General features: G+C 45.8%; 1 protein-coding gene across 2 annotated transcripts in view; it reads right to left on the bottom strand.

Annotated features, from left to right (window-relative positions):
- Positions 1-3,602: 3,602 nt before the first annotated feature.
- Positions 3,603-18,621, bottom strand: part of ARRB1 (arrestin beta 1) — a 73,931-nt gene continuing 58,912 nt past the window's right edge. Inside the window, exons 6-16 of one of the 2 annotated variants that reach the window (XM_081952889.1) lie at positions 18,335-18,394; positions 17,342-17,409; positions 14,919-15,054; positions 12,895-12,979; positions 11,499-11,571; positions 9,474-9,611; positions 8,124-8,207; positions 7,245-7,268; positions 5,983-6,053; positions 5,733-5,784; positions 3,603-4,144 (exon numbers count right to left, since the gene is read on the bottom strand). In XM_081952889.1, the coding sequence (XP_081809015.1) occupies positions 4,036-4,144; positions 5,733-5,784; positions 5,983-6,053; positions 7,245-7,268; positions 8,124-8,207; positions 9,474-9,611; positions 11,499-11,571; positions 12,895-12,979; positions 14,919-15,054; positions 17,342-17,409; positions 18,335-18,394 (900 nt within the window). In that variant the 3' untranslated portion in view covers positions 3,603-4,035. The remainder of the gene's footprint in view (positions 4,145-5,732; positions 5,785-5,982; positions 6,054-7,244; positions 7,269-8,123; positions 8,208-9,473; positions 9,612-11,498; positions 11,572-12,894; positions 12,980-14,918; positions 15,055-17,341; positions 17,410-18,334; positions 18,395-18,621) is intronic. The other variant, XM_081952890.1, reaches the window with a different exon arrangement.

The raw sequence follows: 18,621 nt of genomic DNA, 5'->3' as shown, positions 1-18,621 counted from the left end.
GAAGCATCTTGAAGGAGTATATGAATCAATATTGGCAATTTGCTTTTACTATCAATTGCTTCTGTTACTATATAATTGTTACCGATTGAATCAACATTTGCGGTTTGCTTCTGATACAATGCACTCATTTATTAAGGATCGCACTTTGTTATTGGCTTCTGCTTATATTATTGTATACTGTCAGAAATGAGTTGTTTTCTAGCCTAGCAGATTGTAACCTTCATACTGGACTGCAAATGTGATCTCGCTCCTGCGTCTCGCTTCCGTTCTTGGCTTCAAAGCTAGGCACGTTCTTGAAAACATAGAAGAAATTGTTACCTGGGAATATCAGGCCCCATCAATAAAGGAACCAAACGGGGGAGTTTTCCTGGCTCATCTATCCCGAAAGCATTCTGCTGAAAAACTACTTGGCCAAGGGGGGCTGCCACCCCCTACACAAGGCTAGAGGAATCCTCCAGAGATCAGGCAGACAGAGACAGGAGTTTGAGCAAAAGGACGCTTTAAAGTAACGAATCTTGGTCTCTGATTGGGTAAACTTGGTTTCTACCTGCCTAAAGTGGATATAATCCTCTGAGCCCCTCTTCCTTACATGCATGTTTTGCATATAGTTTGCTCACCCAGTTTTTGCTACGGCCATAAATAAAAGCTGATTTTTTTTTTGCAAGCCTCGTCTCCAGTCATTTTAGTGGCTCCAGGAAACTGCTGGGACCTTACAATCTTTTTATCGGATGAACGAAGTTGGAAGGGACTTCGTACTGTAGATCATCTAGTCCACCCCCTCCCCCAAATCGTTACAGTTGATACGTGAGTAACCCGGTTGTTAAGTGAATCTGGCTTCCCCATTGACTTGGCTCGCCAGAAGATCGCAAAAAGGGACCCCGTGACGCTGTGACTGTCGTAAGTATGAGTCAGCGGCCGAGCATCTGAATTTGGATCACGTTAACCACGGGGATGCTGCGACGGTCGTAAGTGTGAAAAACAAGACTTTTTTCAGTGCTGTTGTAACTTCAAAACATCACTAAGCGAACTGTTGTAAGTGGAGGACTACCTGGGCGTGGCATTGAAGAGGCAGAGAGAGAGCAGGCTGGGGGAAAGCATTTTCACATAGAGGTAGTCCTCGACTTACAATAGTTCATTTAATGACCGTTTGAATTTATGACGGGACTAAAAAAAGTGACTCATGACAGATTTTCACACTTACGACCATTGCAGCGTCTCCATGGTTACAGGATCAAAAGTCAGATACTTAGCAAGCGACTCATATTTTAGGGGTTTTTTAATTCACTGTATTTGTTTTTAGGGGTTTGAACTTATTTTAATCTGCTTTGTACAGTTCTTTTAATGTCATTCTTACCTCCTCCATGTCAACTGTCAATTGTACATACTTAATTTTATTGTATCTGATATATTTTGTATGAACTGTACACCGCCCCGAGTCCCTTTCGGGAGAGGGGGCGGTCTAGAAGCATTAAATTAAATTAAAATTAAATTAAATTATGACGGTTGCCGTGTCCTGGCGTCACATGATCCCTTTTGCGACCTCCTGGCCAGACAGGTCAACGGGGAAGCCAAATTCACTTAAAGACCGTGTTACTAACGGAACGACTGCAGTGATTCACTTAACGACTGGGGCCTGAAAGGTGGTAAAATGTAAGGGCAAAACTCACTTAACGACTCTCTCTTTCTCAGCAACCTAATTTTGGGCTCAATTGCGCCCGTCTGTTCGAGGACTAGCTGTAACCCCTTGTCAGGAGAGTTGACCATCTAAGCGTGTATCTTCAGCCCCCTTTAACTCAATTCCAGAATCCCTGCACGGAAGTGTGTAAAAGTGTGCAAATCCCCATACAGGGCAAAGCAATAAGATGCGGCATTGCTTTATTTCCTGCAGAGGAACATGGGCTGCCTCAGTTTCCCAGTTGTCGTCTCCTGGTTAATCCTTCCTTCCGTGGCTGGCTGGGGAATTCTGGGAACTGAAGTCCATCAAGTTGCGAAGCCTGCATAATCCCACCCTAAAGGAACATGGGTCCAACAGGCCAAGAAGAGGCAAAGAAAACCAAGATGGAAACTAACCAGGTTTAGCAGGGGGTACGGAGGCAGCCTTGAGAAGAAAAAAAAAAACACAGCACATGGTCACCTGTTGCAGCCGAGTGTGCCACTTCCTTGTGTGTGCGCAGGCCGCCCGTAACCACCACCCCTCTCCATTTTGCACGCTTATCCAGACCACGCGGCACGATGTCCCAGCGGTCACAGAGCTGTCTGGCCGCTCCCAGCCCACCGAAGGAGAGAAATGACAGCGGACGCCATTCAAGAGAAGCGGAAACGTTATCTCGGATTCATAAACTAGAATAATTTATTTGACAAAACCACAGAAACGGTCACAGAAAAGGAACAGAAGCCAAGCCATGGACGGGGTGAAGGGGCCACGCGTGGCTGGGTTAGCTGGACGTAGTGAGGGACTGGCGGGCGTGCAGATCTTCTCCCCACCTGCCGAGAAGGGTAAGGATGAAGAAATTCCTTCCCCTTGGGCTCTCCTAGCAGCCGGTCCCGAGTTCGGGTTTTACGAAGGAGGAGGAAGAATGCTCGCTCTACATCCAGGCTCCCCTCCCACATAAATCAGAGATGTGTCCCCAATAAAGGAGAATATTTGCAGCTCAGGGTTGAAATGAGGAGGACTTGGTGCTCTCTGAGCTTGCTGGTTTTTTTAGCAGACGTTTCATGACCCAACTAGCTAACATCATCAGTGCTAGAAGGGAGGAGGGGTACGTGAGTGGAAGGGAAGGAGAAGGGAAGGAAGAAGAGGACTACTGTGGGGTCCTTGGTGTTCTCTGAGCTTGCTTGTTTTCTTGCAGAGGTTTCATGACCCAAATAGAATAGCAAAGTTGGAAGGGACCTTGGAGGTCTTCTAGTCCAACCCCCTGCTTAGGCAGGAAACCCTACACCACTTCAGACAAATGGTTATCTAATCTGTTCTTAAACACTTCCAGTGTTGGAGCATCTACAACTTCTGGAGGCAACTTCTGTTCCACTGGTTAATTGTTCTAACTGGTTTAGGAAATTTCTCCTCAGCTCTAAGTTGCTTCTCTCCTTGATTAGTTTCCACCCATTGCTTCTTGTCCATAGATACTTTGGAGAACAGCTCGACTCCCTCTTCTTTGGGGCAGCCCCACACATATCGGAAGGCTGCTATCATGTCCCCCCTGGTCCTTCTTTTCATTAGACTAGACGTAACTAGTTCCAGCAACCGTTCTTTATAAGATGTTTAGTAGGGAATACCATTGGTGCATTCTCCTCTACTGGAACCTTAATGGCACTGATGATGTTACCCAGTTGGGTCATGAAACGTCTGAAAGAAAGCCACCAAGCTCAGAGAGAACCAAGGACCCCACAGTCATCCTCCTCCCACTCCCCCTCCTAAGCCCCACTCCCTTCTTGCACTGATGATGTTACCTAGCTGGGTCATGAAATGTCTGCAAGAAAACAAGCAAGCTCAGAGAGCACCAAGGACCCCACAGTCATACTCCTTTTCCCCTCCTCCTCCTCCTCCTCCTCCTCCTCCTCCTCCTCCTCCTCCTCCTCCTCCTCCTCCTCCTCCTCCTCCTCCTCCTCCTCCTCCTCCTCCTCCTCCAAAGCCCCATTCCTTTCTTGCACTGATGATGTTTGCTAGTTGGGTCATGAAACGTCTGCAAGAAAACGACCAATCTCAGAGAGCACCAAGGACCCTCCGTGTCCTGATACAATCACCCCTCCCAGCACACACACACAGACACACATGCACGCCCACACACATGCCCTAAGCGTAGCGCTCGACAACGCAGCTCCCTTCTTAGACCCCCCGTCCGCAATATTCAGACCGGACGGTGGCCTCAAACTCAGGCCACTGTTTGCAGGAGGCGGGATTGCATTCCCACCCACCCCTCCACAGACTCCCAGTCAACGTTTTAAAAACAACGCAATTCCAAAAACTGATAGAAAAGAGTAGGGGGTGTGTGCTGGGACACTCGGAGTGGAAACGGGGAGAGGAGGAAGGCGGGCAGTTTATCTGTCATTCAGCTGCGGTGAGTTCGTCCCATCGGCCTCCTCTTCCTCGTCCTTCATGCCTTTGAGTCTCTGCCGGGCGAAATCTTCGAAGACGATGTCATCGTCACTGGGGCAGAAAAGAGGACAGAAGGAAATGGGTCAGGGGGCTCGGGAAAAGCGGGCAGGGTTAAGGGGAAACTCAGCCGGACGTTGATCGTTCTGCGGCCAGAGCCGTTTCCCTATTCCGGGTAGTCCTTGACTTACAGCGTTCCGTTTCGTGACCGTTCAAAGTTATAACAGTACTGAAAAAAGTGACCAGTGACTTGTTTTTTTTTCTTCACACTAGTAAAAAGAAGCAGGTGAGAACATGATTGTTCTGACCGAGGTTTCCCGAGAGCCTGAAGGAAACTCCTTGGCCCGACAAAAACTCCTTTTATTAATTGACTGTGAATTTTCTGCTCATTCATATCCAGCAAAGTCTTTCCATAGGACCTAGTTACATGCAGGATCGCATCCTGCCCCACACATCCCTACGACCAATTCGCTCACACAGAGAGGGACTTCTCCGGGTGCCGTCCGCCAAACAGTGTCGGGGGGCGACACCCAGGGGCAGAGCCTTCTCTGTGATGGGCCCAGCCCTGTGGAATGACCTCCCCCGTGACATCAGGATTACTTCCGATCTCCGCTCCTTCCGTGTACAGCTGAAGACCCACCTCTTTCAATTATCTGGCCTGGCTCAACCGTAATTTTTTCTTATTCCTCCTGACTGGCTTTTTTAAATTTTAAATTTTTATTGTATATTGGGTTTTTTTTAATTAGATGGGGCATGTTAATGGTTTTAATTTGTCTTAATGTTTTAATCTATTACCTCCTCCGTGCATGTATGTCTTTGTATATATGTATGTTTATATATGTCTTGGTGTACGCCGCCCCGAGTCCTGCCCGGAAAGGGAGCGGCTAATAAATCCAAATTTATTATTATTATTATTATTATTATTATTATTATTATTATTTATAGTCACAGACCTTATCTGGCTTGGAGAGCTGCCAGGCCGATCTCTGCAGAACTTGGCCAGGAGTCTCAGAGAGTCACTAACCAATTAAGCAAACTAATGGTCTCCTGCAAACTCCCCTCCCCTTTTGTTCCTCTTTTTTTCCTCTGGGAGGGGCCATTCATCGTCCCCCTGGGGCCTTCTCCCAAGTGGACCCCTGTTCTTTAGCTGTTGTTCCCTTCCTCTGGCAACTCTGCGCATGCACACACTGGGAACAGGCTCCAGTTGTTCCTCTGCCTCACTGATGTCCTACTCCGAAGGCAGCTGATAACTGTCAGACGGCCCTGGCCCCCTCTTTGCCTCTGACACAGAGCCCTCCTCAGAGCCTTCCCCAGATTCCAGGACTGGCCCAGGTTCCTCCCTAACCAGCTCCTCTGGCTGCTGGTGGGCTACAACAAGGAGAGTGGTTTTCCCAATGCAGGTAGTTCTCGACTTATGCCAATTTGTTTAGTGACTATTCAGTTACTGATATTGGAAGGCTGCTATCCTGTCCCCCCCAGTCCTTCTTTTCATTAAACTAGACATACCCAGTCCCAGCAACCATTCTTCATATCTTGTAAGTTGAGGACTGCCTCTACAAGGCAGAGTAGCTGGGCTACATGTAAAGGACACACACACAAACATACACAAATACGTACAAACAGACAAGGTAATTTGACTTACTTCGTGTCAAGTTCTATGAGATTTGTGTCGATAGGAGCTTCATTTTCGGGCACTGAAAACAAGAAACAAAGCCAATTAATCTAGTTCCCTTGGACAGCGGGTGTAATTCCCCCATGCCACCCTCCCCCCAGCCAGCTGACTTGATTCTTCAACTAGGCAGCCCTCTCAAGGCAGCAGTCCTCATGAATGTTCTTCCAGGTGGCTGCTCATCTCCCTCCTGCCCAGGTCAGCCCCGTACGGACAGACTCACCCTCCCGGTGCAACAACTCTTCCTTGGGTTTGGGATGCATCAGGGTGAAAGGTAGCTCCACCGCCACGTCGCTGGAAAGAAAGAAAGAAAGAAGTGAGGGATCCATTTTGGGTATGGCTGGCTTCCTTCCTCCTTCCTCCGGGACTGCCCTCTTCTCAAGGCCTGGAGTTGGTGGGGAGTCTGCCTGATCAAGATTTCCTAAACTGGGTTTATGGGGGAGCCAGGTTGGCCCCAGTTCCCAGCAAGGCATTCAAAGAAACCTATTCTTGAAGGGAGGAGAACTTGGCTTTCTTCCTGTAAATTGTGTGAGATTCCGACATTTGTTTCTCAATATGGGATCGGAGAGGGAAGTTGGGGTGGTTTTCTCCATTTCAGCTGTTTTGCTTAGAAATTAATTTTTAATCAAAGTGGGAGACCCCATGGATGCCCCCTGGGGAAAACTCAAGACTCTCTAGCGCAGGGGTGTCCAAACTTGGGAACTTTAAGACTTGTGGACTTCAACTCCCAGAATTCCCCAGCCAGCCAGCATGGCTGGCTGGGGAATTCTGGGAGTTGAAGTCCACAAGTCTTAAAGTTCCCAAGTTTGGACACCCCTGCTCTAGCGGATCTAGCCGCCTGCGTTCTACCAACTCAAGCTTCTAGTCACTTAGCTCCCTGTACATGAAGGTTTCACTTTTGGGGGGATTATTACTCCTCCCAAAAGCACTTTTCCTGCTCCCCTAAACCTATCTTAAAGGTTACCTTGCTTTACGATCCTGCCTTACCTCTGCCACAGCTGTACCAACTCAAGCTTCTAGTCCTCATTTGTAATACTTGGCCTCCTTCAGATGAAGGTTTTGCTTTTGAGGGGTTTATTCTCTCCCAAAGGACTAACCTTTGACCCTGAAAGGGTGCTATTAAAATAATTAGTGTCAATAATTATAATTTATTCTAATTATTTATGAAGGGTCTTTGGTGCTCTCTGACTCGGTTGCTTTCTGCAGACGTTTCATCACCACACTAGGGAACATCATCAGTGCTGCAGCAATGTGGTAACAGTATTAGTACCCCATCCCTTCTAGGTGGGGGATCAGATCTCTGCATGCAAAGGCAGGGGCTTCCACAGAGGAGGTCAGAAAAGTCAAGATGGCTTCTCAGCAACTACAGCCCCATCCCTTGTGTGCCAAAAAACCTTGACTGTTTCGACTTTCCCCGTGGATGCCCCTGGTGGAGAGAGGTTGCACTGCATTTGATCAGCACAGGTAGAATCTGAAAGGTGTTACCTGGAGGCAAGATCTCCCAGCAAGCTGGCAGGTTGGAAGGAGAGGAGAGGAGAGAAGAGTTAGAACGCAACAGAACAGAATTCCCTAGAGTAGGAGAATAGAGTTATCATTACCATTACACAAAAGAAAATAGAATAGTATAGAAATAGAATAGAAATATGGAATAGAATAGAATAGTTTAAAAAATAGAATAAAATATAGAATAGAATATAGAATAGAGTAGAATCTGGAATAGAATATAGAATAGAATAGAGAAAAGAATAGAAAAGAAAAGAGAATAGAAAAGAAAAGAGAATAAAATAGAAAAGAGAATAGAATAGAATATAGAAAAGAAAAGAGAATAAAATAGAAAAGAGAATAGAATAGAATATAGAAAAGAAAAGAGAATAAAATAGAAAAGAGAATAGAATAGAATATAGAATAGAATAGAAAAGGGAATACAATAGAAAAGAGAATAGAATATAGAATAGAATAGAATACAACATAATAGAATATAGAATAGAAAAGAGAATAGAATACAACAGAAAAGAATATAGAATAGAATAAGATACAACAGAATAGAAAAGAGAATAGAATAGAAAAGAGAATAGAATAGAAAAGAGAATAGAATAGAATACAACATAATAGAATATAGAATAGAAAAGAGAATAGAATAGAATAGAATTAGAAGAATGGATAGGATTAGATAGAATTAGAATTAGAATTCCTTATTGACCAAGTGGGATCAGACACAAGAAGGGATTTGTCTCCCAGGCAGAAGCTCACAGTGTAAACATAAATAGCAAGTAATAGGTCTTGGGATTAGGGTTAAGGGTTAGGAAACCCCGCAGAAACTTCATGCTCCATTGCGGCCGTAAGTCGAGGACCGCCTGGACTTACCCCCCTCGAGAGACCACCAGCTTGGCTTTCACTTTGTAGGAGACGATGATCCCCAAAACCTCCTTGTTGGCGCCTTCTCTCAACCTGGGACAGGAAAGGAAGTAATTATTTGCCTCAGGTACAATTTTTCTAAAAAATTGGTCAAATATGAGAACTTTTCTCCATTTTTGCAGCCTTTCTCTTTCCCTCCGTTGCCTCCGGGGTGCTGAAATCTGCCCAAGGCCGGTCCTCGACTTACAACCGCTCATTTAGAGACCGTTCGTAGTGACAACGGTACTGAGGAGAGCGACAGGACTGTTTTTCACACTTACGTCTGTTGCAGCATCCCCGTGGTCATGTGATGCTCGGCAACGGACTCACATTTATGACGGTCGCAGTGACCCCTTTTGCGATCTTCTGACGAGCGAAGTCGATGGGGCAGCCAGGCTCTCTTAACAACCGTGTTGGTTCTTTAACAACGGCAGAGATTCACTTAACAGTTGCGGCAAGAAAAGTCGTAAAAGGGTGAGAGGCACAACGACTGTCTCGCTTAGCAACGGAAATTTTGGGTTCCATTGTGATTGTACATTGAGGACTACCTGTATAGAAACTTCTTCTGGCTAAGGGATTCTGGGAATTGAAGTCCATATATGTCTTGGCTAAGGGATTCTGGGAGTTAGTTCCCACATGTTGACTGGGGAATTCTGGGAGTTGAAGTCCATATATGTGTTGGCTAAGGGATTCTGGGAGTTAGTTCCCACATGTTGACTGGAGAATTCTGGGAGTTGAAGTCCATATATGTGTTGGCTAAGGGATTCTGGGGGTTAGTTCCCACATATTGACTGGGGAATTCTGGGAGTTGAAGTCCATATATGTGTTGGCTAAGGGATTCTGGGAGTTAGTTCCCACATGTTGACTGGAGAATTCTGGGAGTTGAAGTCCATATATGTGTTGGCTAAGGGATTCTGGGAGTTAGTTCCCACATGTTGACTGGGGAATTCTGGGAGTTGAAGTCCATATATGTGTTGGCTAAGGGATTCTGGGAGTTAGTTCCCACATGTTGACTGGAGAATTCTGGGAGTTGAAGTCCATATATGTGTTGGCTAAGGGATTCTGGGGGTTAGTTCCCACATATTGACTGGGGAATTCTGGGAGTTGAAGTCCATATATGTGTTGGCTAAGGGATTCTGGGAGTTAGTTCCCACATGTTGACTGGGGAATTCTGGGAGTTGAAGTCCATATATGTTGGCTAGGCCAGGGATCCTGTAAACCAGGTAAAGGCCACCCTTGTGGGACATTTTGGGCCCAGGGGGCATCTGTCCTCCATCCAAGCTGACCCTCCCAAGGGCTCCGGAGGAAAGAGTCACTCACAGGGTGCTGGAAGCCAAATTGGTGTCTTCATGTTTCAGCTTTCCGTCCAAAGCCAGTCCACGCTTTTCCCGGTTGTTGGCCAGGAAAGGGGTCAAGGTGTAGACTTTGCAGAAGGTCGAGCTGGGGGCCACCACATCGCTGCAGGGAAGGGGCAGAAGAGACGAGGGGAGATGCTGGACCATCAAGTCGGTGCAGGATAATGCAAGCTTAGTGCTGTCCTTTGCGGCTTTAATTTCTCAGCAGGAATTAAAAACAAAGTGGTTGCGGATTGTATAAGGTCTCCTGCCTTGGGAAGGGGGCTGGAGTAGAAGACCTCCAAGGTCCATTTATCTATCCATCCATCCATTATCTGTCTGTCTGTCTGTCTGGCTATCATGTATTATCTAATCTATCATCCAACCATTCCATCCATCTATCATCTATTACCTATTATCCACCCATCCATCAGCCCATCTGTCTATCTATTTGTCTATCATCTAACATCCATCCATCCATCCATTATCTACCTACTTACCTATATGTCCATCTGTCTATCATCTATGTATCATCTATCATCTACCATCTACATCCATCCATCCATCCATCCATCCATGTCTGTCTGTCTCTATCTATCTATCTATCTATCTATCTATCTATCTATCTATCTATCTATCTATCTATCTATCATCTATCTATCTATCTATCCATCCATCCATCCATCCGTTATCTAGCTGGCTGGCTGGCTGGCTATCATGTATTATCTAACATCTATCATCCATCCATCTATCCATCCATATCTATCTATCTATCTATCTATCTATCTATCTATCTATCTATCTATCTATCTATCTATCTATCTATCCATCCATCCATCCATCCATCCATCCATCCATCTATTCATTATCTGTCTGTCTGGCTATCATGTATCTATCATCTATCATCCATCCGTCTGTCCATCCATCCATCCATATCTATCTATCTATCTGTCTGTCTGTCTGTCTGTCTGTCTGTCTGTCTATTTGTCTATCTGTCTATCATCTATCATCTATCATCCATCCATCTATTATCTGCCTACTTATCTATCTGTCCATCCATATCTATCCATCCATCCATCCATCCATTCATCATCTATCTATCAAAAACTAAATTGTTTCACAACTGGAATGATTTTTGTGGTTTTGGAACAAAACTCAGGTCAGGGAGGGGGATTGGGAAGTGCGTACAGGGTGGGCTCAGTTCAGATTTTAATTTGAACTTTCTAAACTGATCCTCCAACCGAACTGCAGCTGTTTTTATTGTCTACTCTGGAGTTTTACAATGCAAGTTTCCAATTAGAAAAAGAATGTGTTTGTGGGCATACATATGCATATATCAGAGAAAGGAGCAGGCAGAGTGTTCCTTATTAGAGGAAAATGCTGGCAGAACAAAATGTTATGGGGGGAAAAGCATAATAATTAGAAAAGGACAAGAAAGGTTATTGCAAATTATTGCAGAAACAGCATGCGAGATGCTTAAGCCTGGAAAAACGCAAAACAAGTTCTAATAGGTTATACCACGCTCTGTGTGTTGGGGAAGGAAGGATCAGTGAGAATGACATCATCACACAAAGGACACAAAGGACATCACAAAAACTATTTGCTCCCTCCAATGTCATCCTCACATTTCCTGCTTTATGTCCGTCTCGACTTACAACTATGATTGTGGAGCTTAATTGTGGTTGCAACTCAAAGGCTACCTATATGCAGTCATCCTTCTCCACAGTGTCCATAGATCTTGTATGTTCTTGCATATGTGCCCATCCTTGTGTGTCTAATCACAAATTCTTTGTGTGCCTTATTATACTTGGCCAATAAAGAATCTTCTCTTCTCTTCCCTTCTCTTCCCCCCTTCATTCCATTCCATTCTAATTTCCACTTCCACCGCACTCTATTCTATTCTATTCAAATTCCAATTCCCACTTCCACTCCAGTCCACTCCATTCAGAAGGCAGTAACCTCGGGTGGACCTTGGCAAGGCAGCAGCTGTGCCCACCAGTTGGGTACTCACTCAGTTTCCTCCACGGCCACTGGACACTTATACTGGGCAGTGTTGAACAGGCAGATGTCGGCATACTGGCGAACTGGAAAGGAAGCAGGAAGAAGAGACACATTTGGGGGTGCCGAGGGGTTCTGGGCCATCTGGCTGAGCCATCTCCACGGAGCTACTTTGGGCTATCGGTGAGGGGTGGTCAAAAAGGGCAAGATGGCAGCCTAGGTGATGCCGTGGAGGTGCCCTCCCTTTTTTTTAGCTTTGATCACACCACTGTGGTCCCATCTGGCCTTATTTGACCCTACCCCAAGGACGCCCCTCCTGGGGGAAACATCCTGAACCTGGGGGTGGGAGGGGAATGAAAGAAAATAGGGAATAAAATGGAAATAAAATTACTTTTGTAACAGGAGGAGAGGAGAAGAAGGAGAGAGGGAAGGAAGGAAAGAGAGAGATGGGGAAAGGAAGGGAGAGGGAAGGAAGGAGGCATGGGGGATGGGAGAGAGGGAAGGGGAAGGAAAAAAAGGAGAGGAGGGGAGGAGAGAGAGGGAAGGAAAGGGGACCAGAGGAGAGAGAGGAAGAGAGGAGAGGAGGAAAGGAAAGAAGGGAGGGGAGAGGAGGAGAGGAGAAAGAAAAGGAGAGGGGGAGGGAAGGAAGGAAAGGAAAGAGGGAAGGGGAGGGGAGGAAAGGAAAGAAGGAAGAAATGAAGAGAGGGAGGGAAGGAAGGAAAGGAAAGAGGGAAGGGGAGGGGAGGAAAGGAAAGAAGGAAGAAAAGGAGAGAGGGAAGGAAGGAAAGAAAAGAGGGAAAGGGAGAGGAGAGGCGAGAAGGGAACTGAGAAGAGAAGAGAAGAGAAGAGAGAGAAAGATGGAAAAGAGAAGAAGAATAGAATAGAACAGAATAGAAGAAAAGGCAATAGAATGGAATGGAATGGAGGGGAGGAGAGAGGAAAGGAGAAGGGAAGGGAGGAGAGAAGAGAAGAACTATGTAGCTCAACAGACATATTTTGTTTAATACTCTAGGCATGTTTAAAAAGTGTAAAATATGTATGTAAACAAAGTGCAGCTAAAAACAGGACCTTCCTCACTCATTCCCGTGTCCCGTCTGACCTTTGGTTCAGAGCAAGTTCTTGGACTCAAAAGTCCTCTGGATTTTATATCCCTCCCTCCCTCCCTCCCTCTTCCTGCTCTCCCCTCCAGGGACCCAAAGGACAAAAATAGCTTTTTGAGGGCCTCCCGCCCCCCCCTCCGCCCCCAGGCTCCCAATCCTGGACAGCCAAGCTCCGTGCCCCACCCACAACGCTGCAAAACCTTTCGGCCTCCCGCTCCGCCTGGAGGAGGTCCAGATCCTAGGGGGGGGGGGGGCTTCTCTCCTTGATGCCTCCACCAGAGGCCAAGGCAAGAGACCCTTCCTCCATACCTGAGATTTTAATCTTCTTGACCATCTTGTTGGTGTTGTTTGTCACGTGGACGTTAACGTTGATGGGCTCTCCGTGGTAATAGATCTGTGGGGAAGACAGCATTGAAACCAGGTTGGGTCAGAATTCGGATTCGGTACCCCTAACGGCTTCCCAAGCTTGGGACAGCTGATGAAGTGTTTTAAGGGGGATTCAGGTTAATGTCAGCCTTCCAAATAACATCCAAAATTAAATCAGAGTCCAAGGCAAAGTATTCCTCCAGAAAGGAATATGACCACAGGCCTGACACCAGAATTATGTTTATTAGGCGTACTAGACCCAAAGATATAGACTAGAATAAGAGAGTTGGAAGGGACCTTGGAGGTCTTCTAGTCCAACCCCCTGCCTAGGCAGGAAACCCTATACCGTTTCAGACAAATGGCTATCCAACATCCTCTTAAAGACTTCCAGTGTTGGGGCATTCACAACTTCTGGAGGCAAGCTGTTCCACTGATTAATTGTTCTCACTGTCAGGAAATTTCTCCTCAGTTCTAAGTTGCTTCTCTCCTTGATTAGTTTCCACCCATTGCTTCTTGTTCTACCCTCAGGTGCTTTGGAGAACAGCTCGACTCCCTCTTCTTTGGGGCAACCCCTGAGCTATTGGAAGGAAGGAAGGTGGAAAGGAAGGAAGGAAGGAGAGAAGGAAGCAAGGAAAGAAGGAAGGATCTCTCCTTGATCAGTTTCCATCCATTATTCTTTGTCTAGCCTTCAGGTGCCTTGGAGAATAGCTTGACTCCCTCTTCTTTGGGGCAACCCCTGAGATATTGGAAGACTGCTATCCTGTCTCCCCTGGTCCTTCTTTTCATTAAACTAGACACGCCCAGTTCCTTGGGATAAGAAATATAAATATAATTTTGCACATACTAACCGTTGCTAGGATCGCCTTTGGGCAAAATTGGAAACAAAAAAACTACCCCCCCCCTCAGGTGATAGGGCAATTAGGAAGATGCTCAAATGTGCTGAAATTGACAGGATGACCACAGAGTTAAAAGAAAGAGAAGAGTTGGATGGTTATAACATTTGGAGCAGACTGTACAAGTGGCTAGAGAATAGAAGCCAAAACGAGAAATAAAAGTTTGAAAAACTATGGATTATCCGAGGAAGAAAAACGTATATATGTAAAATTTGATTACATGCAGTATAACATTATATTATAATATAAATTGTTACATTAGCATTGGAATTGCTAAAAACTACGAGAAGGCAATAAATGTATAGTAAACTACGAAAGCAGAATGTACATGCTGATACAGGAAGCTGTAAAATTATATTACATGGCTATGTTGCTTGTTTGTGTTTTTATTGATCTGTATTTGCTTTTGTATTTTTTCTTGTTTTTTTTTCTTCGCTCTTTTTTTTAGTTGTGGTTTTTAAACTTGAAAATGTGCAATAAAAACTATTTTTTTTTAAAAAAAAAAGACCTGCAGGGAGACAAGCCACAGATTGGGAAGGCCTTCAAGGTGAATATTCTCTGAAAGAATCCTCCTTTTCTTTTATTTCTTTTGTGAGTTTGTCCATCTCTGCACACTCTTACAACGTTCCCCTCTGACGGTATATACTTTCTTCTTCCAATTGTGTGCGTATATTATTCTCGCTGCCATTACGATATGTATAATTAAATATTGTGGGGGGTTTTTTGGTCATATTTCCTTGTAGGTATTCCCAATAGAAAAAAATCCTGTTTCATATCTACTTGTAATTGCTTAGTAATTTCTTCGACTTTGGGCATAGCCACCACATGTGGTAGTATGTTCTTTGGTTTTGACTACATTTCCAACATTCCAGTGATATGTTCGGGTACATTTTAGCCAGAGTCCCTGGCGGGAGATGCCATCTAGAGAACATTTTATACATATTTTCCTTGTAGGCTACTGCCATTGTCAATTTATAGTTTTCATTCCAAATTTTTCCCCACTTTTATGTTCATACCTAGACTTATCTTCTACACGTTTGACAAATAAATCAATGCAGTAAATAACTCAAGTACCTCTTTATCCAGCGATGCTTCTAAGTGGAGGGGTTTGTCGGACATGAGGAATTGCCGGGTGGTCTCGGCCATAGGCTGCGGGCCGGGCCGCTCGGGCGCATACTGGACTTTCCGGATAACCAGGCGCACGGAGTTCCTGCACCAGCAATTGGGCACAAGACAGACAACGTCACAATACAAAATGTTTACCCCAGCCTTCCCCTTCTAGGCTCCTGGGACTGCAGACGTCAGGATCCCGAAAAGGATATACCAGTATATAGGCAGTCCTTGATTTACGACCACAATTGAGCCCAAAATTCATGTTGCAGAGTGAAACATTTGTTAAGTGAGTTGTTGTTAAGTGTGTTGTTGTTAAGTGAGTTGGTTGTTAAATGAGTTTGCCCCATTTTACAACTTTTTCATGCCACAATTGTTAAGTGAATCACTGCAGGTGTTAAATACAGGTCGTCCTCGAAGTACAACAGTCAGCTTAGTGACCGTTCAAAGTTACGACGGCTCTGAAAAAAGTGACTTAGGACCGCATTTCACACTTACGACCGTAGCACAATCCTCCTGGTCACGTGACCAAAACGGAAATGCTTGGCAACTAGTTCATGCTTACGACGATCACAACGTCCCAGGATCACGTGATCCCCTGTTGTGACCTTCTGACAAGCAAAGTCAAGGGGGAAAACCGGATTCGCTTAACGACCGTGTTACTCACTTAACAAATGCAATGATTTGTTTAACCACCGTGGCAAGAAAAAATCGTAAAATGGGGCAAACTGACTTAACAAATGTTTCACTCTGCAACATACATTTTGGGCTCAATTGTGGTCGTAAGTCGAGGACTACCTGTAAATTATCTGGTCGTTAAGCAAATCTGGCTTCCGCCTTGACTTTGCCCATCAGAAGGTCGCAAAAGCTCTTCTCACAGAGTCAAGGACACTTTGCCCTGCACCTGGAGGCGTGTGACTGGGAGGCACCTCCAGTTTTGGACAGAACATATGATGGACCTGTGGGTGCTGGGCAGGGACTTGAACTTTCTTTTGGGTGGGGAAAACCTGGAAGCTTTCAGATTCGGGTTTTCCCAGATGTGCCAATATGACATCTCTAACAAAATGGAACTTTGAGGACATTCAAGCAAAGTTCTGAGTCTTCTTTCCTTGGGGGTCTTATTGAAACCTTGACATTAACCCGAATCCTCTTTAAAAACTCCACCAGCTCCCCGGACTGTGGGATGCTGTCCGGGATCTTGAGCCTCGAATGTCGATCTGAACCCTGGCAGCGAAAAGACTCAGGGAAAATGGACGGATATCTGGCTTGGGTCAACTTGTACTTCTCACTAATCCCCCCTTCTCACACCATGATGTCATGGTGTGAGAAGGGGGGATTAGTGAGAAGTACGCATTCTACGCAAACTTTCCGCGAAAGTCGGATCTCAGATTTACTGCAGCAGGCTTGGGAGGGGTGCACCTCATTGGGGAATGTGATTTATGACACAGACTGAGGGGAGGGAAGGAAGTTCAGCTATAACACAAAACAAAGCTTAGATCTGACTGCGAAAAGGCCTTGCCAAATGGTGCGCCTAATAAATGACACGTTTTGTATTGAAACTTGGCTTGAGACTCATGAATCAATTAGGGCATTTTTAGGAAACCTGACAGCTTATTTTCAAAGGTTTGAAAAAGGCTGATCTAGATGAAGACTCGGAGCTCCCGCAGGCCACCTCGCCCGACGCTTCTATCAACAACCGAAGCCACAGAAATCAGTGCCGCTCTCAGCGGCCTCCGCAGCTTCCACCACGGCTTGGGAAGGAGAGTAGATGGTCTCGACATAGAAGGCCGATCTGTCCTCTACGGCTTCCTCCATGGGCTTCTTCTCTTCCTCCATCTTCCCTGAGTCTTTGCGCCGCGCGGGTTCGGGTTGACGTTGGGGCTCAGGACCCCAGCCAGCACCCAGAGGTTTGGGGTAGCTGGTGAAGTATTTTTTAAGAGAGATTCGGGTTAATGTCAGGGGTTCCAAATAGCATCCAAAATTAAATCAGAGTCCGAGTATTGCTCAAAGTTGCAATTTATGAAGAGAGCCATGTTGGCACATCTGGGAAAACCCAAATCTGAAGGCTTTACAGTTTTCCCACCCAGTTGAAAGTTAAAGATCTTACCCCCACACCCACAAGTCCATCCCTTGGTCCAATCTTCCACTGCCATGAAGACACATTCCTCCCATCCACTTCCGGCCAGGTGCAGAGATAAAGGATGATGACCTTGGCTTTCTAGAAAGAATGTTGTTATGGATACATATCACCCAACTCCGTATAATTCCCCCCTCCCATTTTCCCACAATAGAAAGTAGGCAGGCGTGAAGTCCAAAGAGAAAAGATGGCTTGCAGGCATGACAATCAGGTTACAACAGGTTGGTGGCAACCAGGTCGGCTGGCCTACCTCTTGTGAATCTTCTCCTCCAAATTCTCCGCGCAGAAGGCTTTGACTTCGTAGTCCACCCCGCAAGCCTATAAACAAGAATTGGCCAGATGTGAAGCGAGGCTACAGCAGGTCAGACTAGAAGACCTCTAAGCTCCCACCCAACAAATATGTGGTGATTGCCAAGGGCCCAAATTTTGATCACGTGGTTGCGAGGATCCTGTGACAGCTGCAAGTGCGAGGAATGGCTTTAAGTCATTTTTGGGGTGCTGTTGTAAGTTCGAGTGACCACTAAATATATGGTTGTAAATTGAGGACTACCTGTATAATCTTTCATCCTAAAGATGAAAACTCCTCTAGTTTTACTCCTCATCAATAAAAAATGGTTATTAGTTCCTATCTTCCTTCCTTCCTTCCTTCTTTCATTCTCTGTCTCTATTTCTTCTTCCTTTCTTCCCTTCCCTTTCTTTCCTTCCTCCTTCCCCTCTGTCCTTCCCCTTTCTTTCTTTCTTTACTTCCTTTCTTCTTCCTTTCCTTTTTTATTTCTTTATTTCCCTGTCTCTCTTTCTTCTTCCTTCTTTCCTTCCTTGCTTCCCTTCCCTTTCTTTCCTCCTTCCCTTCTGTCCTTCTTCCTTCCTTCCTTCCTTTCTTTCTTCCTTTCTTTCTCTCACCCCCCCTTCTTCTCCCCCTTGATTTCAGGGGCTGACTCAGGCAGTGACAGACAGAAATTTAGGAGGTGCAGCCTACTTTCTTATTCATTCTTTCTCTCTCCGTCCCCCCCCCCCTCTTTTTCTTTCTTTTACATTTCTTCTGCAGCAGCCTCTTATCCAACTGTCTGCCTAGCCTGCATCTCTTCCTTCTGCTCCCAAGGTTGTTCTCACCGTCCATTACACAAGCAATATCTGTGCAGCTTTTTGAAACAACCCAGAGTGTTGCTAGGCCCTTCTCCCCCCCTCTAGTTCTAGGGATCCCCTACCTACTGTAACCCCCCCCCCCCAGCAGCCCCTTACTTGCCTTCCCAGTGTCCTCTGGGCCGGGCTGCAGCGTCACAGAGCAGGGGAGATTGGGAGGGATCTGCAGAAAACAAACGCAAAGACAAGGATCAAAACACCCCTCAGTGGAGGCCAGGAGTGGCAAACCTTTTTGGCATCAAGTGCCCAAGCAGGACATGCGTACAGCTGGCCGGTGCGCATGGTTTCCAGCATGCGCATGTGTACTGGCCAGTTGATCTTCATGCGCACCAGAGCACTGGAGACCCAAAGACCAGCTGGCTGGTGCATGCATGACTGTAGCTGGTTTTG

The sequence above is a fragment of the Natrix helvetica genome (genome assembly GCF_964273705.1).
Source record: "Natrix helvetica genome assembly, chromosome: 4".
NCBI lineage: Eukaryota > Metazoa > Chordata > Lepidosauria > Squamata > Natricidae > Natrix > Natrix helvetica.
Note: the sequence above shows the minus strand (reverse complement) of the source record. Positions and strands in the feature narration are given on the sequence as shown.